Genomic DNA, 22,112 nt, shown 5'->3' with positions numbered 1-22,112 from the left:
TTTGTTTTTAACTATCGATTCAAACTGTTCTTGTCAGAATGTATTGTATCCACTTAGGTTTTTTTCTTGAAATAAATATGGCTGTCATAGACCATTACACTTTTTGAGGTGTAGCATTTCTTTGTCTCCAATATATTTGTCTATTTTCAAGTTATGTGTTTTCATCTACCATATTTTCTTTCTCTTTCTATTATACTGAGCTAAGGAGAAATGGCCTCGGGAGCCATACAAATTCTGCAATATTCAGTTTGTACGTCATGTAAATTATTGAACCCTGTGTATTATACTTCTTTATCAACCGTGGAAATGGTTTGTTTCTCTTGAGAGATGATCTCTGCTTTGAGACTCTCAGTTTGACCTTGATATTCACTGTAAATCCATGCATTTGAATAATTCATCTTCATTCATGAAGTTTATATTCTATGTGTCTATGTATGTCTGCTCTTCACAAAACTGAACAGCATGTTCACAGAAAGATCAGGTCTTCATTTTGACGGGTTTAGCATTGATGTGTGTCAGTCCCATAGTGAAAGTCTGTTAGTTCCGTGTCCATGTTAATCAGAGGGACACAATGTGTTGAATTGTGAAGCATATTACAATGAGCACACCAAAGACTTCCTCTCTAGTTTTGGTGATGAGCCAAACTATAACGGACGGCTGGAGGATGTGTGTTGCTCCGTACATTTCTCTGCCCTGTTTGGTCAGTCAGTCAAGATTGATAGACTACTATTAGGTTAAAAAATATGGCAAACCATGACATGGTGCATCTGCGCATACTCATGGTACTCATGCGCATGGTACTCAGCAAAATGTGAAAATATATTTATGACTGTCATGTCCTTTTGCAACTTACCTGAAAATACATATAGTTACACTGCTACACTTGTAGTGCAATTTTAAACATAACTGCATTATATTTAAACATGTTAATTGAAAATGTATCCAATCTATTAATTTTATATCATTATTGAATAATTACCATCTTGGTTTATTTGGTTGTATTGAATTGGTGATAATAGGATAATAGAGGGATATCAGATTTATCAATCAATCCATAAAATCACCTTCCATTGATTGCACCGATATAACTTTGCTTTACGTTATAACTATAACACCTATATAACATTACTAGTGCAATCTCTAAAGCGAATAAATCCCAAATCCCATGGGAGGGAAATGTATGAAGGACTTTTACTTGTCAGTGTCAGTGTTAGGAAGCCGGATGTTCATTGTGTATTATTAGACATTCTCTGGTATTATTGAGTAATTTGGTATTTAATTATCACAAGTCACGCGATATTTCCAATGAGATTCACTTTGCCCTGGTCTGGCTTTGCCAAAGAAGCGTAAACACGGGCAGTTGTGGTAAGAACATGGAGCTCTAAATCTACGATGTAGGTGAGGGTAAAAACAGTTAACGTTGTCAGGCGACGAAAGGATATCGTATCTGTGTGTGAACGAGGTTGATATTCGTTGACAAGCATCGCATGAACTGTCTCAGCTAATCGACTTCATTTGTTGTTATCTCTAGAAGCTACCTTACATGGTTAGGTAGCGTTGGCTAACATTAGCTAACCCTCAGTTATCACCCGACTCCCTTTCCAAACAGCCCACAAACGTTTGTCGTTTAGACGGTGACTAAGCTCAAGTAAGTATCAGGTTTGTATAATTCTAACATGCTTTGAATAATTGAAGTTGAAAATACAGCTGTCCATCCTGTAATATACCAGTATGTTCATGTCATGATCTTGTGTTGGTGTTCGCTTCTCGGTTGTTAGCAAGCTGCTAGTTGTAGCTTTAGTAACGTTAGAGAACCGTGGCTTGTTAGTTTTTACCAGGCGTCAACAACTAGTCAGATGTTTGTAGTTAATGCAAACACCCCTAATGCGCAACTATACTTTACCATAAGCAGACTAGTATTTTACTATTTGTAAAATTGCTCTTGTCATATTTTACAAACATATACCTCAAATAGAATAATTAGTTGCCCTGTGATCATGGATTAACGTTAGTCCTAATTTGTGACACAATTAATGTACACTTGACCAATGTTAACTCGTCGCTTTCCCTGAAATTGTTCTTGCACCCATGACAAGTTGGTTACAGTGTCTGTGCCTTCATTTTACTTCGTGAGTCGATTCGATCTTCTTGGAACGTTACTTGCTTTGTTGGATGTGGTTTTCAACACAATAAACCTAGACTAGGCTAGGGAAAAGACTTGTTGTGTGGCTTTGTCGTAACGGTATTAAGTCATGCTCTCGAGATATGAACAAGGTTAAATTACAGATTTCATTATCGTAATGTGGTTTATTCCAGAGTTAGGATGGCGTTTTACATTACGTTACTCTTTGTGTGTTATGGTCAAGGTTCCCATGTCCAAATAAAGGAAAGTTGGCCAAACTGCTTTACTGAGGTCCTCGTAACAAAGTCCATGCTTCTTTCAATTCAGTATCGCCTGTATCAAAGGAAACTAATATACTATAGTTATGGCCCGTGTCGAAAAAAGCCGAGCGCTGTTCTGCCGATCTTTGTTGTACTAATTGACGTTACTTCATCGCGTGTAGCCTACTGTATCTGTTCTTGAAGTTGCAACAGTGAAAAGAAATGCGTCGAACTGTTTACATTCTTGAGTTACTTGTCCTTGACCCCATTCCTCAGTCTTACCTCTCAGGCTGAAATAGAACAATTATTAGGGTGGTTTGATCAGCTTCTGCGTTATCACTTATGAATCCTGTCAGGAATATAATGAAGTGTTTGATCATAGCAGAAATTGCCTTAGAGAATTGTTCTGAATGTTGTAGATTTATTCAAATGTAAGGCGTGATTTAATTGTGCTGGTATTGAGGCTTGAGAAGGCACTCATCAGGTGCTGTTGTCTCTTTGGTCATTGTCAGGGTGAGCTCGTTCCTATCCCAGAGCTGGGATGCCGTGTCTGGGCCATGAAGGCATGAGGTCCCATCTTAAAGTCCTGGCTCTTGTCCTGTGCTTCATTCTGGGACCTTCTCCTTCAGACGCCTACATCTATGCGGTGAGTTGTTTGTTACCTTGACACTGGACATGTTTTTTAAATGTTGTAAATGTTGTGTTTTAATACCCCGTTCTGTAACTTTTTACCTTTACAGCACTACAGTAATATGACCCCCATGTCATTTGAGGACAGACCGGCTCTGTTTGGTGGCCTCTTGCCGATGGAGGGTCTTATGGTAAGAGACTGTCAGAACTAGTCTGTTCTATGAGCGAGCCTCTGTCTACACTATTCCAGATTCATTTGAATCCAAAACGCTTTTGCGCCGCTCATCTACACTACTCCAGCGTTTTCAAGCTTATGAAACGGAATGATGTGAAAATGCTGTCTGTCCCAGTTTCGTTCAAAAACTCTGGCTTTGTGTAACATTTTAATGTGTGCAGGGAAATCCCTAAACCGATGGCATAGAAACCCATGTTCCCTACCTGATGGAACCTTGTCAGCCTGATGTTTCTGTCCCTAATGGGTTGTGTTTGAATCACATGATGATGATTTATGTGCCCCTTTTCTGACCCCCCACCCCCCCCAAAAAAAAACACTACTAGCCTGCCAGTTGTACATGCAACATGGAGAACAAAGTACAAGCTTTAATGGCCTTGCTGTCTTTGGTTGCATCTGTAGTACAGTTTGATTCTGAATAGATTCCTTAGATTCAATTCATGAATGGTCATGAATGTGTGTTTTAAAATGAAAGGAATAGGAAAAGTGTATTGCGGATGTAGCCTCAGTCTTTTCACTAACTCATCACCACACACAGCAGACTACTAATAGTCTATCATCATGGTCCCTTATATCTGTCTCCTTTGTTATTTGCTCAGGGTGTTTTAGTGGAAGCCCGTCCTCAAAATGCCTGCTTACCCATTGACCCTCCCCCTCCCCCGCCAACTCCTGGTGAGGCCAACCTCACTAAATACATCGTACTCATCCGCCGCTTTGACTGCAACTTTGACATCAAGGTCAGTGGCGGTTCTCACTCACTTTCACTCTGCGTGTCACCTGAATAGCCTGTTCTTGTACACCTCTTGGGTTCTTTGAGTAAACATTGTTTGTATTGACAGAAGACTGTTTTGCAGTCTTCCCATTTCCAATACATTTCTTTGAAGTAGAAAATATAAAATGCGAGCTTGTTTTTATGCTTGGTGGGGTGGTGTGATCGCTGCTGTGTTTCCCCTCAGGTACTGCATGCTCAGCAGGCTGGGTTCAGTGGTGCCATTGTCCACAATATGTACTCTGACACAATACTCAACATGAACTTCAGTAATGGTGAGATAAGTTTACTCCGGATCTTACTGCTTGCATGAATGTTATGCCCTCAAGGGTGTGCATGTGAATGTAGAAGGTTCAAAAAATGTACAGTATACTTGTGTGTTGATAAGACTGGGCTGTGACCTGATGCTCTTCCTTTGTAGTTACCATTGCAGAGGAAATTGATATCCCCTCCGTTTTCACCAGTTACTATGCCTCCCAGGTCTTGCGAAACTTTATTATTCCAGAGAAGGGGTAAGTTCCTCAGTTCCTGATCGGTGCTGGCTCCATCCACCCTTGTAGACCATTTGGCACATTTAAATGTGAATCCTGCTATTTTTGTCTCTGTTATATGATGCCTTTGGCCATTTAGATATAATTGTCATAAAACCAAGTGGTATCACAGTCTCACTCACTTTTCAATAGTTCCTGTGCCGTTTTCTCCCTACTCGCATTGAAAATGGTAATCTACCCTGCATTTGCATTTTTCACAGAAATGGATACCCAGCTTTTATGAGACTCTTCCTGGCTTATCAGAGTCTAAAGTCTGGCTTCAATGCATGTAGTTTTGCCTAATGTAACAATTATTTTTTTCTTTAAACCAAATATTTGGATGCTTTTTTGTTTTGATGAAAGAAAATTCACAGAACTTAAGAGAAGAGTTAAGAGTTTATAGGCTAGTATGTCACAATGGTCTAATGAAAAAAACTAAGTGCTGATTGGGTCATGTTGTATTATGCCCAGGTTCTAGTCTTCCTGTTAACAGGTAGTGGTAGTGCACATTGCACAAACACAATGTATTTGTATACATTGTTGCCTCAACATAATAATTATTGCCATGGAAACTAATCTCCAGTGACCTCATAGTGAAGGCTAACTATCAAGCTATCACTATCAACTAGCAAGAGCTTTCTCACTTGCATCCACTGACTCTACAGAGTAGAGATGTAGAAATTACAATGGAGAGAAATATGGACAATTAGGATTCCCCCTCCAACAAACCACATTTACTCTTGCAACAGCTTTAATTTCATTAATCAGGAGCGGTTTCCTTTTTCAAAATGCACGGCACTTTGGTTGTATGGTCACATCTGACAAACGCTAATGCGATCCTGGAGTTGGTGATGAGTGCTGCAGTTCTGGTTTTGTTGCTTCTTGAGATATGTGAGCCAGATTTTGTAGTTTTTTTGGACAATGGGCCCATGAAGAAACTGATGTTTCTGTATCTGCTGTCCAGGGCCTATATCATCCTGAAGCCAGACTTCCCCTTCCCACTGGCCTACTATCTTATCCCCTTCACAGGAGTGGTTGGGATGATCATCCTTGTCATGGTCATCATCCTGGTGAGTGGACATTCTGCTGTCTGTTTCAATTGTGTGCCTGTGTGTGTCTACTTTACCAACTTCTGTCAGTTTGCAGAACTGTGACTACCATAAAAGGAAAGGCCACATTTTTTACATGCTCCCCCTAAAGGATGCAAAATGCACCTCTTCATTTTCATACAAGTCTTTGACACCTTTTGACTTTAAGATGAATGTACTGCAAAGAAACCATTCAAAACCTAAACCTCTGTTCTCTTACCTCTTTGGCAGTATTGTATTACATTGTTTGTTGGCCGTTATGTGTCTTCCTTTTTCATGCCTTTTCTGATCAAACATGAAATATTGGAAGGGTATTGGCACAAATGAAGCTATGCTTACATCATACTTTTGTCCAACATGGATATGTCATACCATGGAAACTTGCTCATCTTGTTTTGGTACTTGAAAGAATGTTGTCATGCGTGCTGGAAAAGGCTGAGCTGTTTTAGTGTATTTATGGGGTGGTGGGCAGGTATGGAACCTTCTTCCAGGCAAGATGAGAAGCAAGATTCTGTTGCCTGGACTTGTATGTTCCTAATGTCTGGTCATACTTGCACTATTGCCCAGCAATTTATCCCTTTTTTAGTTTTTGTTGGCTCCGTTTTTGTCTGCCTGGCTGTTCCTTTATCTGTACATGTGGATTTGAGTGGAGGGGCCTCTCTGCATGCACAACGTTTATTGTTGCCATGGTAACACTTTTTTTTTTTTTTGCATCCGATTGGTCCAGGTTGTGCGCTGTGTCCAGTATAAGAAGAGACTGCGAAAGAACAGACTGACTAAAGAACAGCTGAAGAAAATCCCTATTCACAAGTTCAATAAAGGTGAGCCATGCACAATCACATACATATCATGATGCTGAAAATGGGGGGGAACAAACTGCCAGTTTACATCAGACCAGCTCTTTATCTTGTAATGTCATTACCATTGTAATGTACCATTTAGGCTGCAACACAGGTCAGTCAACAGCCCAGACTATCCATGTCTTTTTATGTTCAAGTTTATAGTGAACAGTTGATCAAATAGTTCAAGTTTTTTCTTTTTCTTTTTTTTTTTTTCTGTCCAATATAACAAAACGGCAGCTTTAGGTTTTGTGGAATTGTGTGTAGTCATTGAATTCCAACAATGTCCTGTAAAGGAAAGGCAGCTGTTTCCTTTGAGCTGTTTTTAGGGAAGTAGGTTCTCTGAGTCGGCAGATGTCGGTTAAGTTGGTCAAAACTTGCTTTTACTGTAGTGAGAACTCGCGCCTTTGAATCATTTCAGTAGGAAGTGAAGTGGTAGACATGCGATCTGCCCAAAGTGGATTGTCAGTGTTTGGTGTCCATGTCTGGGTGAGCCAGTTATGCAATGTGTTGGGTAATAGGCTTCTTCTAATGGGGAAAGCTTTATGAACTCGGGCCTAAGGCCCCCCCCCCCAAAAACGGTCCATGCTGGTCTGTGGTTGACTTATCATGTACAGGTGTTGCTGTAAACAAAATAACTTGAATTATGTCCCATCAGGTGATGAGTATGATGTGTGCGCCATTTGTTTGGACGAATATGAGGAGGGTGACAAGCTGCGAGTTTTGCCTTGCTCACATGGTAAGTGTGTGTGTGTGTGTGTGTGTGTGTGTGTGTGTTTATGTATATGTTTGTGTGAAGGCCTGCTTGCAAAGCATTTGTTTGGTTTTAGTAATCCGCTGCTATTCAGACGTATTAAAACTCTGATTCGGAAATCAGTGCATGTTATGTAATGGCCTTAAGCTACAGGCAGTGTTGAGTGTTAAGGGTCTCCCGTAGCTTTGACACAGAGCTGCCGGATTGCTTGAATAACAGAGTTATTGCGAACTGTATCGCCAAGGGAAATAATGTCAACATGTCTTATATGTCAGTGTGCAGGGCAGCTAGTAGCATAGGTCTCTGAAGTGACTGTCCTCATTGTCGCCCCAGCCTACCACTGCAGGTGCGTGGACCCGTGGCTCACGCTGACCAAGAAGACGTGCCCGGTGTGCAAGCAGCGGGTGACACGGCCCAACCCCGAGTTCTCCGAGTCGTCCGACTCGGACGAGGACGGCGGCTCGCGCACCGACGAGGAGGGTGGCAGCGGCGCCACGGCCACCACCGACGAGGCCAGCTCCGAGCGGACGCCGCTGCTGCGCGCGTCTAACCCGGCCTCACCGCTCGCCAGCAGCCCGCCCGTCACCACCTACGCCTCCACCGTCGCCACGGTCACCGCAGTCACCACGGTGACCACCGCCCAGTGCCTGGCGCACACGCCACAGCGCGACTCGCCCCTGCTGGGCTACGACGGCTACTACTCGCCTGAGGAGGATTCAGAGCAGGGGCTGTCGGAGGAGGAAGACGACGACACGGCCCAGCTCATTGGCCGCGGCGCGGTAGGAGTCTGAAAGACTAGACCCGCCCCAAAGCGCGCTATTAAATCCCCCTTTTTATTGGAATAGCCCTAGCTGGTCTCAATGTTTTTATAGGGCTGTGATCAGAGAGGAGGAGAAGAATAGCAAAGTCATTTAACCCTGTGGTTGAGACCCTAAACATTTTTTTAAGCAAGACTCATAATGGGCTCTCGTTGATAGCGTTAAAGCTGTCGACTGTCCACTTATTGTATGGCTTGTTGCTTGGGAATGGGAACATTAACAAATTAAGAATTCCAAAATGAGGCTTTAAGAGAATCCAATCTAACCTATACTGTAGGCCATCAGCGTAAAAATTGATTTTATTTTATTTTTTATTTCTACTTAATGTCACATATAAAATGTAAAAATGGCATTTTAACACCATATGCCTCCAAACACTCCTCTCTCTTTTAGACACACACACACACACACACACACCTACACACCTACATCTAGTGCAATATGGACTGGTGGCCAGTTTATATGTGTCCACTAACCTGAGTCTCTTCAACGCAGTATGTGCAATTGTATCATCTTACCCGCAAGTGTAGTGTACCCCAAAGACTTGGAATATATTTGCAATATTCTGATCCTGCTTATAAAATCATGTTGCCATTGTTCAGTTGATGATTTGCAACTGTATTTTTATTTTATTTTTAATTGCAGTAATTGTCACTGCATCCTGTTCTTCTGCTACTGTGCTTTGATGTTTTTAATGTGATTCCATCTGAACCATGATTTGGGCCCGTGTCTGGATGTCAAACATTGAAGCGTAAACAAACTGGTTTGGGCAGAGGGAGTGTGTGAGGGGCATCCAACAGGGTGCCGTATGAGACCTGAGTCTCTTGCATCACTTTACCCTCGTCTCTGTCTGTTCAGTCTTTCCTTCTTCTTTCTCTTCTCTTCTCTTCTCACCCCATCTAGATTTTCTGTTTTAACTAATGGAAAGTCTTAAGGGACTCAGCAGAATTTTATGTTAATTTTATACACAGACCACACACACACTTTTACTCTGTGTGTGAATGGTTTCATTGTCTGGACACTAATAATATAGATGCTTCTTTGGGTCTTATAATGTGGTTAAGACTTTCTGTTGCTGATGTATAGGTCACATGTCCATGTGTAAGCTCATTCTCTGTTATAGTACAGTTGATTATTAAATTAAAGATGATTATTGTTACTGCCTAAAGGCACATCTTATAAACTTGTATTGAAGTTGTGCCTGATTTAAAAGCTGTTTATAGGCAGTAGTACTAGTTCCCTCCATAATCCCATAAGTTTCCCATCAAAAATCATCGCAAGCGACTTGAATGTGTGTAGTTTCTACTCAAATTGATCTATGTGAGAGGATTTTTTTGTCTGTAAATATATTTTTTTCTTTCAAATATCCTGTCAGAGGTCAGTGAAGGTGTGACAAGTCATTGAGTGGAATTGTAAATGGAAATAAAAGCACATTTGGAGAACATAAATAACCACCAGGCACCTGTAGGATACTGACAACCATGCCCAGAATAGGGACCAAGTTCTTGTTGAATAACCATTGGCAGATTATTTGTTTTTTCATTTACCGTATAAGATCAATGTTTATGCGTCTTTGATCCCTACCTTTGCTGGTATTTTCTTTAGGGGATGTACTTTCTTTACCTTTGTGCCATAAAAACACAATTTTACCTATATTAACTTTGTCATTATTATTATTTATTTATTTATCTTTTTGCGTTGTTACAATAATGTCTCTGTCAATATTTAATATCAGCTGCAGCAGCTCAGAGCAACTCAACTCGGTGTGCCTGGACTTAGATCATTATAATGACTAAAGGTTTCTGATCAATTTAGGTACAGGCATTTTCCTTGTTTTAGGAAGGTACCCCCTTTAGCTGTGCAATGGAACAGAGTTGGTTAGTGTGCCTTTTAAAACCACCACCTGACATCATCTTGCAGAACTGCCCAGTATGATCTCTAATCTCTGACCTTTCCAGAGTCTCTGTATTGGCCAGTGACTTCTTCAGACTTCTGCTTTATATTTAAAGGGTACGTGGTTTCACTTCTGAATTTATATTTAAGAATTAAGGCCTAATGACTTAATAGTAGACTGCAAAATATGTATTTGTACTTGTAATGGCACCAGCCATTCAAAAGCACCATCTACAGACAGCTGTTAATTACTTCGCATGAAAGAGCTTGTTGGGCTGGCCTTAAGATTACCTCCGCATGGGATGGGGGAGTTTCAAGTAGCTGCACCACAGTATTTAGGGGAGACTATCCAAGACACACAGGCCAGCACCTCATAGGTAAAGTCTGTTTTCCTTACATTTATTTTTGCTTTATTTGTGTTGGTAATGGTGTATTTACTGCTAAAGAAATACTCTGCTCAAAATCTGACTATGGGGTATGTAATGAATGTTATCATATTCTGAAGTCTTATCTATGTTGGAAAAGTATAAGTTTAACAGGCTTGCTTTAGGGGAGGGGAAATGATGTGCAGCATTGACCGATCACTGAACTCCAAAAGCAAATGGCTTATAGTGTCAAGTGTTGAAAAGAAATATTAGCCTGGAGGGAAACTGAACTGGACAATGACACATATTCATTCACTTGTGTGTGCATTCGCTATAGGTCTATACTGTAGGCACTGAGTCTGTTTCCAGAGCGAATAAGTGAAAGCCCTTTGTGTTTATGTATCTGAGTAGGAAGAGAGTACATGTAAATGTACACTGTTAAGGCTATCATGGGAGAGAACGAGAGCTAACTGACCATCAGGCAGCCTTCTGGCCCATTCCATAGGCAAGAGTCAAGATGGCCAGTTATGTCATGTTGGAAGGATGTGGTATTCTGGCGGAATTCTCCAGGGTGATGGAGGTCTGTTTGAACTGACATGGTGGACATATGTTAAGGCGAGGGGATAAGGAGCATGGCTAATGAGACATAAAAGGTCATGTATTTTCAGTGCCTCAGCTGGACAAAGCTAAAGAAGGATAAATCTGTAAATGTTGTGGAGCAAAGAATTATATTGCATGCCTTTTGATCTTTGATGAACACTTTTGATGATGTGAATCACACATATTAACTGAGTGACTATAACATTTTTATGAAGTTGCTCCCTCAGTCCATATGTTTTATTAGAACTCCTGTGGGGGTATTTTCAGTACTCCGCGTGCTTCACAACATCTTTGGCATGTGACACTGTGAGGACAGCACTCCACATCTTCTGGTGTGAGTAGGTAACAGAAGGAGGCTTAACTGCAGGGGAGAGACCTAGGAAAGTCACGCTGCTGTGTATTATAGTATGCATACACTTGAATTAAGGTGGGAGAAAGAGCTTCTATTCACAAAGAATTGCTTCCTTCCCTCCCCAGTGGTACAAATGTTTTCCATGCTGTAATTATATATGTGAAGGTGTATGTGTGTATATATATATATATATATATATATATAGGCATATATATATATATATATATAGGCAATATGGATATATATATATATATAGATAGATAGAGTGTTACTACATATGGTACAGATACAGTATGTATTTGCATAAGTATGATGTCTGTGCATGTTATCCTCAGGTGGCTTATAAGGAATAAGGATTTTAAAGGCATCTGCGATGGAGGCAGAGTTTACTATGACAACTCTCTGTTTCTATTTATAATCCTCCAGTGCCGACCTAGCCAATCACATAACACTTCCTGGTCCAACCCACAGTCTTGCTTCATTGGTCATTTAGCAGAGGTCAATGTGGCTATTGGTTGTTAAAGAGATCGGAGAGGATGAAAGTGGACACTGATCTTGAGTACTGAAATGACAAGGACATAGGGCTTCCAATATTGCAATGGCAGTACCAAGGCTTTTAAATACAGGTGACAATGCAAAGATGATAAACAGGAAACATGAATGGAAATGTCAGATTTGTAATTTTGTTTACTTGCCACTGTCCAACTTTGAAAAGGTATCAGGATGACAGTGTGTGGAATGATAAATGTGCTTTTGATATGTTTTAATATTTCAGCTCAATTGCCTCCCTCCCTTTGCAGCCAGGATGTCCATCGCAAAGATCCATGCACGTGAGATTCTCGACTCAAGAGGAAACCCCACAGTAGAGGTGGACCTTTTCACACATAAAGGTAGCAGCACACACTCTGGGTATACACACAGGTCCAGATCTCCCAACACACTTACAAGACAGTTATTCATTACACAAAACAAAGGTGTTAGCCTAGGGATTCTACATTTTTCCACTTTTTATTAAAATGTTGTGACCATCCATGCTAAGGTCAAGAGGTCACAACACTGCAATTCAAAATGGGGATATTAAAGAAGTGTGTGAATGTCTGCTTTTACCATGTTCACTTTTGCCTAGTACTTGACTGGGATGTGCATACCCTTCCACATATTTTCTGCATGCATCACATGTCAAAGGTGAAGAGGTCATGCAGGTATCTGCCCTCAGGTCGCTTCCGTGCTGCCGTGCCCAGTGGGGCCTCCACTGGTGTCCACGAGGCTCTGGAGCTGAGAGACGGAGTCAAGGGCCGTTACTTGGGCAAAGGTAAGAGATCAGGCTGCCAGCCACAATATGAGGTCTACTGATGACTAATGCACTTTGCAACAATGTACTTTTTACTGTAGATGATTTAGTCGATATATTCATAGCAACACTGCATAGTGTCCTTTAGCAAGTGGTAAAACGTGTCCTTTAAGACATATGTCATAGTTTTAAAAACACATTGTTAACTATTATTCATTAACTGAAACCTCATGTCCGTTTTGCTCAGGTGTATTGAAAGCAGTTGACCACATTAATAACAACATCACTCCCAGATTACTGAAGCAGGTCAGGAAGCATATTTGGTCTTATTCAGTTCACTACTGCATTTGGCGGTCTGTCCTGGATCTCAGTATGACCCTCACTACTTATTTTGTTGTCCCACTCTTCCCATGCAGAAGCTAAATGTGGTTGATCAAGAGAAAATTGATAAGATCATGATTGAGCTGGATGGCACAGAAAACAAATGTGAGCCTCTCAGGACATCAGGATATCTTCTATCTGTTCTGTTCTATCAGCCTCAGTGTGTCCATAAGTGTGAAATGTCCCCCTTTCAGCTAAGTTTGGTGCTAATGCCCTCCTGGGCATTTCTCTGGCCGTGTGCAAGGCAGGAGCGGCCGAGAAAGGCGTGCCACTCTACCGCCACATTGCTGACCTGGCTGGAAACAAAAAGGTCATTCTACCTGTGCCTGTAAGCTTGTTACCAATTTGCCTTATTCACCCGGCGACCAGAACGAGGCTAAAGGGTACACTTGCCATTACACCTCAGTCCAGCAGATGGTGGTGGTAATGCACTCCGTTTGCAAACTGCCAAAAAAAAGGGTTCACTGGGTTCACTGTTCTTCTTCTTCAGTTAGTTTTTTTGGCAGTTTGCAAACGGAGTGCATTACCACCACCATCTGCTGGACTGCAGGTGTAATAGCAAGTGTACCCTTTAGCCTCGTTCTGGCCGCCGGGTGAATAAGGTGAATAACAACAACATCACATGAATCCAACTGCAACTCTAGTTACTGGTGTAACTGGAGGTGTTCTTTTGGACAATCCCATTTACACATGTAAAACACGAACATGTCACAGAATGTTTAATTAGCTGTCAAAGTTGCAAAATTGCCTCCCTTCAGTTGACACTCATGCATTTTATTCCCTTTTGTCCATTGTCATTTCTGATTACCTTTCTTGCCAAGGCCTTTAATGTCATTAATGGAGGCTCCCATGCTGGTAACAAGCTTGCCATGCAGGAGTTTATGATCCTGCCGGTGGGAGCCGATAACTTCCGGGAGGCCATGCGTATTGGTGCAGAGGTCTACCACAACCTGAAGAGTGTCATCAAGAGCAAATACGGCAAGGATGCCACCAATGTGGGAGATGAGGGGGGCTTTGCTCCCAACATTCTAGAGAACAACGAGGGTGTGTTCATCAGAATTAGTTTGACCTTTGACCTCCCAGATCAGTTTGTGTTTTATTGTACCGTCTATTTCCCCTCTTACTCAAAAACAGATCAGATCAAATAGCATCACTACCGCCATGTTTCCAACTTACATAATGGTCTTGTCTGTGGTTTGTAGCTTTGGAGCTTCTGAAATCTGCCATCGAAACGGCTGGCTACACAGACAAGACCATCATTGGCATGGATGTAGCCGCCTCAGAGTTTTACAAGAATGGGAAGTATGACCTGGACTTCAAGTCCCCAGATGACCCGAAACGCCACATCACTGGAGAACAACTGGGAGACCTGTACAAAAGCTTCATCAAGAAGTATCCAGGTATGGCTCTCTCTCATATATTCATACCATCACACTTACACAGCAAAAGTCTTTTTGAAACATCATTGTTCATTAAATAACTATCATAAACATCTACACATACTTTTCCCACTTTAAATATTCCTCAAATATGTTAAATAATTAGCAACTCTTTTGCTGTGCAGTCCAGTCCATTGAGGACCCCTTTGACCAGGATGACTGGGAGAACTGGGCAGCATTCACAGGATCAGTGGACATCCAGGTGGTCGGGGATGACCTGACAGTAACCAACCCAAAGCGCATCCAGCAGGCTGTGGAGAAAAAAGCCTGTAACTGCCTGCTGCTGAAAGTCAACCAGATTGGCACCGTTACAGAATCCATCAAGGCGTAAGTGTAGCGCTTTAACAAGAGGCTGGCAAGTATCGATGCTCTTAAAAAACGTCTAAATATAGAAAGAATAAGGAAGGAACTGCCATTGATCTGACCACTTGATCTCCCATCTCTTGATCTCCCATTGGATTATGGCAGCCATGATGGTCAGGGCAGTGTGTCTGCATGTAAGTTTGTGAAGGGGTGGTTTAGATATGTTTCTCCACAGGTGTAAACTGGCTCAGTCCAATGGCTGGGGTGTAATGGTCAGCCATCGCTCAGGGGAGACAGAGGACACATTCATCGCTGACCTGGTGGTTGGCTTGTGCACTGGCCAGGTATGCTTGCTCTCTGAAAAAAAAGAACATTTGATGTCCGTGTTACAGCTCTATTCCAGTACGATACCTCTTTTACAGATCAAGACTGGTGCTCCCTGTAGGTCAGAACGTCTTGCAAAGTACAACCAGTTAATGCGGTGAGCCCGTGGAAAATCCCCTTGTACCCTTGTACACCTCCCCACCCCTTGTACTCATAGTAATGTTAAAATAGTTTGTATTCAAGTAATGTCTATTCTATATAATGTTTGTCTATTCTTTTCCCCTTAGCATTGAAGAGGAACTGGGGGAGGATGCAGAGTTTGCTGGCAAGCACTTCCGTCATCCCAAGGTCATCTGAGGTTGCTCATTTGCAGACTTGAGGGCTGGTCTTAAAAGTAATCAAATTCAGCAGGAAGCCCTTCCCAAAATGTCTGTGAATTTATGTCATTCTTTAATTACAAGTGCTTCTGTCATGAGGCTGTGAATATCAAATAAAATGGAACAATTCAAATAGCATTCTGTTTTACTGAAACGAACAAGTTCATCTCATGACTGCTGGCATCATCCCAAACTAAGGGAAAAAATAACACTGTGTGATGTGGTCAGTTTCATTGTTCTGGGAATTAAAGCGTCAAAGCCCCTTCTGAATGTTTTATTAAAGGTCAGAAACCATTAATGGCAAAAATACAGTACACCATTCATGATTAATTTACGCAGCTAATTAGTGTAATGACTAAGTTCATGAAAAGCGCCACATCAGAAAGATTAAGATTTTCTTTTATGATTCTGCGCCTCCTGTTGGGTTTTCCTTGCTTAATCTCTTATATTACCTTCTGCTTTACTTTGGCTCATTCATTATTTCTTGAGCTAGACCTATGAATGAAAATGGCCCACTGTGATAGATATGTATGGGCTGTATTCATCTTTTTGAAAACATGCAGGTGCCTTATGCTTTACACATCCCTTTAAGGCTTCACTGACTAACTAACCAGAACTCGCTTCTGTGCATAGGATCATGTATAGGAAACGTTGTATGGGGTATATTTAATTGAGCTATTATTAGATTTTAACCCTAAATATTTTTTCTCTCTCAGATCGTTAATAAGTTTAATAATTCATAATAGGAAAAAAGACAGAAATTGACGTATCAAATTGTTTCCTCATGACATCATAGGATGGTGATCCATTAAACCACTTACAAGTTTACTGGGTGAGACGTGTATAACAGCTGGAGTGGCATTCGCGATGTATGCTGACATGACGTCATCTGTTGATGATCTATAAAATCACTGGCACATTGCCAGAACACACTAGCTCACCTCACTGGCTACCTTTTACACAGTCCAATTTGAGAGCTTGTCAGTCACATGTGACAATCCAAACATACAATTTTTGCCAAAGGATACTTTGGATTACACCAAGTGGTTTACTCATCAAAGTTTGTATTCCATCAGAGGACTCTTCTCTTCTCTTCCCTGACGGAATGATGGCTCAATCAACCTCTTCTTCTTCAGCTTATCTATACCTTTTGCTCTTTTTCATCTTGTCCTCACCACTGGTGCAATCTAACCAACTTGATTCTCAGGTGAGACCTTTGGATAAAACGTAGGATGACCTGCATGGTTTGTTAGAACATGTAACTAATGGTGATTTACATTACAATGGCGAAAATGATAAATAAAGTTAACCACATATTGCATATATTTGAGAAGTCCATCCCAGTTTATAAAATATGTAGTTGTTAAATATTGTAGCACAAATTAAGCTAAATAATGAATTGCTCTGTACAATGAAATGTGATTTATTTAGAATTCATTAAAGCAAGACAAGCAAAAGACTGTTAAGGATGTTACAGCAATAATTTTGGATGAATTAACCAAATTCATCCTCTCACATAGATTTTAGATGACCTGTTTGCTGTACATCTTGACTTTGCCATGCCCAATGTTGGTGAGGGATCCACTGAAGATCAAATGCCCTCACTATCGTCATCACCTTATTCATCATCTTCCTCCTCCTCTCGACATGGACGGAATTTATCAGGGATGGAGCCACAAGTTGCCAGAGAACGCGAGGCAGATTCTACCCACAGGTGGCCCCATCGCCTGATGGAATTAATTGGCCACCAGAAAAAGTTCCGAGGACGAACTAAGAAAAGCAGAAACGGCTGTTTGAGTCAGAACCTTGTTGGAACCTCTGAAGGGGTGGGTTGCTGATGTGGTCGTGTGTGAGGGACATCTGGTTTACATATACAGAAATGGCTTATCAATTCACATAGGAGGTGGAGGATAAGAGGATTTTGTTAACAAAATGTAGAATATTGTGTTATGTCATGTCAGAATGTTCCTCGTACCTATGATCCATTTACATTACAGGTGAAAATGATCAATCTGATTGCCAGGGATGTGGAGTATAATGAAGATATCAAATAAGAAGAAAGTGTGGCTACAGAAAGTGATTTTTCAAAAGATGAGCAATGTAAGATAGGATGTGTGAGATAAGAAATTAAACATCTTCAATTACTTCAGGCCAATGTCACTTGGTTTGTACTTTGTAGTGTAAATGTTTTATGTGTAGAATTAAACCTTTTATCTTGCAGTCACTTTTACTTAAGAAATAAGTGCCCTTCTGACATCATCAGCTGCTGAGTTATATATAACTAATAGTGTTGTCACGATACCAAAATTATGACTTCGATACGATACCTGCCATAAATATCACGATGCTTGATACTAAAACGATACTACGGCGAAATCCTAAGATATCTGGAGAAGAAAGGACTCATACCTCCTCCAAGTGTATTGAGTCATTTGTGTTAAATTTGGTGCACTTTTGTAGGTCAATTCTGGGTTCTAAACTTCCTACATAATTATTTTTTTTATAGTCAGTAAAATAGTAGGCCTACTTTGTGTGATTAAGTCCTTTATTGTTTGTTATAGTTCATTTACATTGTGTTGTGTTTTGGCAATAAAGTAGCTTTAAATAGCCAAACTAGGCTAGATCAAGGTCAGTGTTAAAATTACTGCATGCAAATCACTGAATGCTAGAGGGGCCTAATATTTAGGCCATCTGATGTACAGTATAGGCTACCCTAGGCCTTCCCGTGTTCATGGGATTTCTTTGACAGTTGCAAAGGGGAAAATGTGAGGATAGTCTTCTTTGCGCCCAGTGTACAAATCTGACGTTCCAACCACTCAGGTCTTCGTCAGATAGGCCTACACCATTACCTGTTGCAATATATCTGTGTGCATTCCTACATTACGTCTATTTCTTTGATAACATGATTTGCTACCACGTATAAGCCGCTATTATTAGGACTCAACACGCTTTGGTGGTATTATGCTGTGGGCTTTAATTAGCGCATTTCGGGTAGCCTATCCTACATCTGGACAATAATTATGACCGCCGCTTCGCTGCGCGGCGGTCATATAGGTTTAGTCAGATTTTTTTTTTTTTTTTTTTTTCAGACACAGTTTTCTGTGAATATCTCGAAAACCGTAGGGTTTAGGAGGACCATCTTTTTTTTTGTATGTTGATCTCAAGGGGCCATGTCAACCCATTCCATAACCACTCATTTCATGTATAGCGCCACCTAGTTAAACACAAAAAAGTAAAAATGAGGTGTTGTAATCGCAGGTATCTGTGACCTAACATAGTCAAAACTGCACGAAATTGGAAGTGTAGGATCATTATGACACCCTCTGTATGCACGCCAAGTTTTGTGGAATTCCGTTCATGGGGGGCCACACAATAAATTAATTTATGTTACTATACACCAACTGGCCTGTAGGTGGCCGGAGACAGTTTTCTGTGAATATCTCGAGAACCGTAGGGCCTAGGAGGTCCACCTTTTTTTGTATGTTGGTCTTAAGGGGGCATGTCAACCCATCCCATTACCACTTATTTCATGTATAGCGCCACCTAGTTAAAAATTAAAAAGCAAAAAATTAGGTGTTTTCATCACAAAATCTCTGGCTGACATGGTCAAAACTGCACGAAATTGAAAGTGTAGGATCATTATGACACCCTCCGAATGTATGCCAAGTTTTGTGAACTTTCGTTCATGGGGGGGCCTTACAATAAAATAATTTATGTGTACATTTAGTGACCGTACACCAACAAGGATTCCCAGGACACTGAAAGACCGGGGTACACGAAACATGGTGGGCATGTAACCCCACATGGATAGCATGGAACCATCGTTTTTTGTTTTGATCTGTAGCCCCCCCGCTGTACTGGACCCACCGAAAGGAGGGTAGGGCAGACATAGTTTTCTGTGAATATCTTGAAAACCGTAGGGCCTAGGATGACCAATTTTTTCCGTATGTTTGCCTCCAGGGGTCATGTTAACCCATTCCATGTGCACACATGTGCATAAATAGATACACACGCACACACATACATTCACAGTTATCATATGTATGACACATACTCACACAGTAGACATATGTACGCATACATGCACAAACACACATACGCAGGCAAACACACAAGCACACACACACACACACACACACACATAAACATAAACATGTACACGCACACATGCACACAATTCAAGAATTTCTCAGAATTATGAACAGGCAAGATGGGGGTGGGGTTGTATAAAATCAATTTTACATGTGAAATCTATGAATTAATCATGTTTTGGTACTTGTTGTCTAGTAGATACCAGTGAGAATTGAATGTGGATAATGCAATTTAGTGAGACAGTTAGAATCATATAGGCCTTTCAGCGTGATTTATTTTTGTGGAAGAAATGTGCTGGACTGGGCGGCGGTCATATTTTGTACCACTCTGCGGTACATCTAGTTATTGAACAAATTGCAGTCTACATGCCATGACAAATATTACCAGTAGTAGGCTTCTGACCTAACATGAAATAGATCGTTTACAAGTTATGGTAATGTTATTCTGGCGTGAACATTGCGCTTTCATCACGTTAGCACCCTATGATTACAGCTCGTTATGTCTCGTCAAAATGATTACAGCTCGTTATGTCTTGTCAAAAATTCTTGGATGAAGGAAGGTTCGCTTTATCCCAGATAACCATACTCGTTTTCGCTAGACTAAAACATAACAAAAGAACTTGGCACTAACCATGTAGTCGTGTTCTCTATAGCATATTCGTTAACCTGTCGTTCTTTGAAGTCTTTAAACATGTTGGGATATGTCTGCGAGGTGTTTAGCCAAGTTCCATGCGTAGCCTACTGCTTTTAAATGACTTTGTGTACCTGATGGCTTGCCTTCACTATTCGCGATGTATCCGAAATAGTTGCAGATTTCACTGCAACTTTTGTTTTATCCACAAGGCCTAGAACTGTCGGCAAAGAACTATGTTGACGTTGGCTGCGCACTCACTCACTCAGAGCTGCCTGCTTGACACGCCCACTTGCCTAAATGCGTGCAAGGAGCAGTGAGAGCAGCAGTTCACACAGACACAGAACGTTATTATTTTAATAAAGTATCGATTCTAAAAACGTCTGAAATCGTATGTTTTTTGCGTGAAGGCATAGGGATACCTTTTTAGTATCGATACACCGTGCAACACTAATAAGTAAGTACTTTCTTGATCCCGTGAGGGAAATTTGGTCTCTGCATTTATCCCAATCCGTGAATTTGTGAAACACACTGCACACAGTGAGGTGAAGCACACACTAATCCCAGCGCAGTGAGCTGCCTGCAACGACAGTGACGGGTTAGGTACTTCAGCCGTGCTTACTGGTCGGGGTTCGAACCGGCAACCCTCTGATTACAAGTCCGAAGCGCTAACCAGTAGGCCACGGCTGCCCATATTACATTACATTTAGCAGACTTAATCTTGACCAAAGTGACTTACATATGTCAGCTATATTACAAGGGATCACATTGTCCCCAGAGCATTTTGGGATTAAGTGCCTTGCTCAAGGGCACAACGGTGGAAGCTTGGAATTGAACCGACAACTTTCCGGCTACTGCACGCTAGCCCAGCGCCACTACCACTACACTACCACCGCCCCTATATATATATATATCAGGCTTGTGCAAAATTCCAGAATTGAATTGAAACTGGCTCATAAATTCCAATTCAATTCTTGAATTTCACTTGCATTTCAATTGAGTTAGCAAACAGGAAGCAGAATTGCAATTCGAATTGTGCACAACCCTGATATATATATATATTATGCCATCTCACTTCCTGAAGAACTACATTTCAAAGCAAACAAGGCGTTTTCTTCATGAAACAGAATTTTAAACAAGGTCTATGCCGAAGTTGAAATGAAAGTTATTGCTGCAGCTCTTTTATGAAGGTATATTTGTATGAAGGTATATTTGGTGCAAAAGTGGCAAGCACATTTAACTGCAGATTTTGAATGCGCACACTAAAGTCATAAATGTGTAACAGTAAAGTTGAAGTTGTACATATTTTTTCTATATCTTGTTAACACAAAATAGGGGCTACAGGTTCACAAATCCTTGTTACAGTACACAAATCCTAAAATTGTAGCCCTACACAAGCACTTCACAATCCCCACTGTTCACAATGCCCTTTATATGTTTTTTGTTATTTGACACTGCTGTGGTCATCTGCAGCAATTAGCTTACGTTATTTTGCAAAACATCAAATGAAGTCTTAAACACAACCACTATAGAGAAGCATGCAATATCAAATAATGCTAACGCATGGCAACTCTGAAGATGGCGGGATTTGAACACAGGGCGCGCGTGCGGTATACGAACACGCTACCACCCTCCCAAGGCCATTTTGAGATTTTCACGGAAACATAGCATTATTTAAAACCAAGCATATTACATTTTCAATTCGAATCATTAGAAGCATATCAAAACTATAATGTTTATTCCAATGACTGTAGGCCTAATAGACCTCTCCAGAATAAGTCCCGCCTCCGTAACTTCCGTATCCATCCAACTTCCTGGCGTCGATTGTCTATGGGAAATAACATGGCGTTTCGAAATATCATACCGGTAAAACATCTGTAGGTAGCGAAGTAGAAAAAGCTGATGGGCAGATTGGCCTACACACTTCTGCCACCTAGGGTGACCAGATGAGATTGGCTGAAATTCAGGACGCTTTTTTTTTTTTTTTTTTTCGCGAGGGGGGGCTTACAGCGAATTTTCAAAC

The 22,112-nt window shown here is 41.1% G+C and overlaps 3 protein-coding genes across 10 annotated transcripts; all 3 read left to right on the top strand.

Moving 5' to 3' along the window:
- Positions 1 to 1,304: 1,304 nt before the first annotated feature.
- Positions 1,305 to 9,697, top strand: rnf167 (ring finger protein 167). Of its 5 annotated transcripts, none has more exons than XM_048238036.1 (11): positions 1,305 to 1,398; positions 1,532 to 1,648; positions 2,895 to 3,028; positions 3,123 to 3,203; positions 3,844 to 3,981; positions 4,201 to 4,288; positions 4,435 to 4,525; positions 5,508 to 5,613; positions 6,359 to 6,452; positions 7,129 to 7,209; positions 7,558 to 9,697. In XM_048238036.1, exons 3-11 carry the CDS (start codon positions 2,924 to 2,926, stop codon positions 8,013 to 8,015), a joined length of 1,242 nt encoding a protein of 413 aa, XP_048093993.1. In that variant the 5' UTR covers positions 1,305 to 1,398; positions 1,532 to 1,648; positions 2,895 to 2,923; the 3' UTR covers positions 8,016 to 9,697. The 5 variants fall into 5 exon arrangements, with proteins under 5 accessions (XP_048093993.1, XP_048093995.1, XP_048093992.1 ...); XM_048238038.1 differs by having other exon boundaries at positions 1,321 to 1,398; positions 1,535 to 1,648; XM_048238039.1 differs by having other exon boundaries at positions 1,350 to 1,365.
- A 294-nt stretch (positions 9,698 to 9,991) lies between these two features.
- LOC125291331 (beta-enolase-like) lies at positions 9,992 to 15,500 on the top strand. 4 transcript variants are annotated; one of them, XM_048238033.1, is made up of 12 exons: positions 9,992 to 10,052; positions 12,053 to 12,142; positions 12,469 to 12,564; positions 12,791 to 12,849; positions 12,960 to 13,029; positions 13,119 to 13,252; positions 13,746 to 13,968; positions 14,127 to 14,324; positions 14,489 to 14,690; positions 14,902 to 15,010; positions 15,089 to 15,147; positions 15,278 to 15,500. In XM_048238033.1, the coding sequence occupies exons 2-12, from the start codon at positions 12,058 to 12,060 to the stop codon at positions 15,345 to 15,347; spliced, it is 1,305 nt and encodes a 434-aa protein (XP_048093990.1). In that variant the 5' UTR covers positions 9,992 to 10,052; positions 12,053 to 12,057; the 3' UTR covers positions 15,348 to 15,500. The 4 variants fall into 4 exon arrangements, with proteins under 4 accessions (XP_048093990.1, XP_048093989.1, XP_048093987.1 ...); XM_048238032.1 differs by lacking the exon at positions 9,992 to 10,052 and adding an exon at positions 10,131 to 10,312; XM_048238030.1 differs by lacking the exon at positions 9,992 to 10,052 and adding an exon at positions 11,619 to 11,878.
- Positions 15,501 to 16,214: 714 nt separating this feature from the next.
- Positions 16,215 to 17,539, top strand: LOC125291330. Its single transcript, XM_048238029.1, has 3 exons — positions 16,215 to 16,574; positions 16,888 to 17,193; positions 17,365 to 17,539. Exons 1-3 carry the CDS (start codon positions 16,263 to 16,265, stop codon positions 17,419 to 17,421), a joined length of 675 nt encoding a protein of 224 aa, XP_048093986.1. The 5' UTR covers positions 16,215 to 16,262; the 3' UTR covers positions 17,422 to 17,539.
- Positions 17,540 to 22,112: the final 4,573 nt, after the last annotated feature.

The sequence above is a fragment of the Alosa alosa genome, chromosome 2 (genome assembly GCF_017589495.1).
Source record: "Alosa alosa isolate M-15738 ecotype Scorff River chromosome 2, AALO_Geno_1.1, whole genome shotgun sequence".
Lineage (NCBI taxonomy): Eukaryota > Metazoa > Chordata > Actinopteri > Clupeiformes > Clupeidae > Alosa > Alosa alosa.
This window is presented reverse-complemented; position numbering and strand designations above follow the sequence as displayed.

What these genes read in the sequence shown, in the direction of transcription:
- LOC125291331 (XM_048238030.1), top strand. Translation starts at nt 11,851, where the DNA reads ATGGCAGTACCAAGGCTTTTAAATACAG. An exon ending in ACCAAGGCTTTTAAATACAG is followed by an intron (nt 11,879 to 12,052) that starts GTGACAATGCAA and finishes CTCCCTTTGCAG; the next exon opens with CCAGGATGTCCATCGCAAAG. An exon ending in GGGCCGTTACTTGGGCAAAG is followed by an intron (nt 12,565 to 12,790) that starts GTAAGAGATCAG and finishes CGTTTTGCTCAG; the next exon opens with GTGTATTGAAAGCAGTTGAC.
- LOC125291330 (XM_048238029.1), top strand. Translation starts at nt 16,263, where the DNA reads ATGATCTATAAAATCACTGGCACATTGCCAGAACACACTAGCTCACCT. An exon ending in CTAACCAACTTGATTCTCAG is followed by an intron (nt 16,575 to 16,887) that starts GTGAGACCTTTG and finishes CCTCTCACATAG; the next exon opens with ATTTTAGATGACCTGTTTGC. An exon ending in TTGTTGGAACCTCTGAAGGG is followed by an intron (nt 17,194 to 17,364) that starts GTGGGTTGCTGA and finishes TTTACATTACAG; the next exon opens with GTGAAAATGATCAATCTGAT.
- rnf167 (XM_048238036.1), top strand. Translation starts at nt 2,924, where the DNA reads ATGCCGTGTCTGGGCCATGAAGGCATGAGGTCCCATCTTAAAGTCCTG. An exon ending in TGCCGATGGAGGGTCTTATG is followed by an intron (nt 3,204 to 3,843) that starts GTAAGAGACTGT and finishes TTATTTGCTCAG; the next exon opens with GGTGTTTTAGTGGAAGCCCG. An exon ending in TTGTCATGGTCATCATCCTG is followed by an intron (nt 5,614 to 6,358) that starts GTGAGTGGACAT and finishes CGATTGGTCCAG; the next exon opens with GTTGTGCGCTGTGTCCAGTA.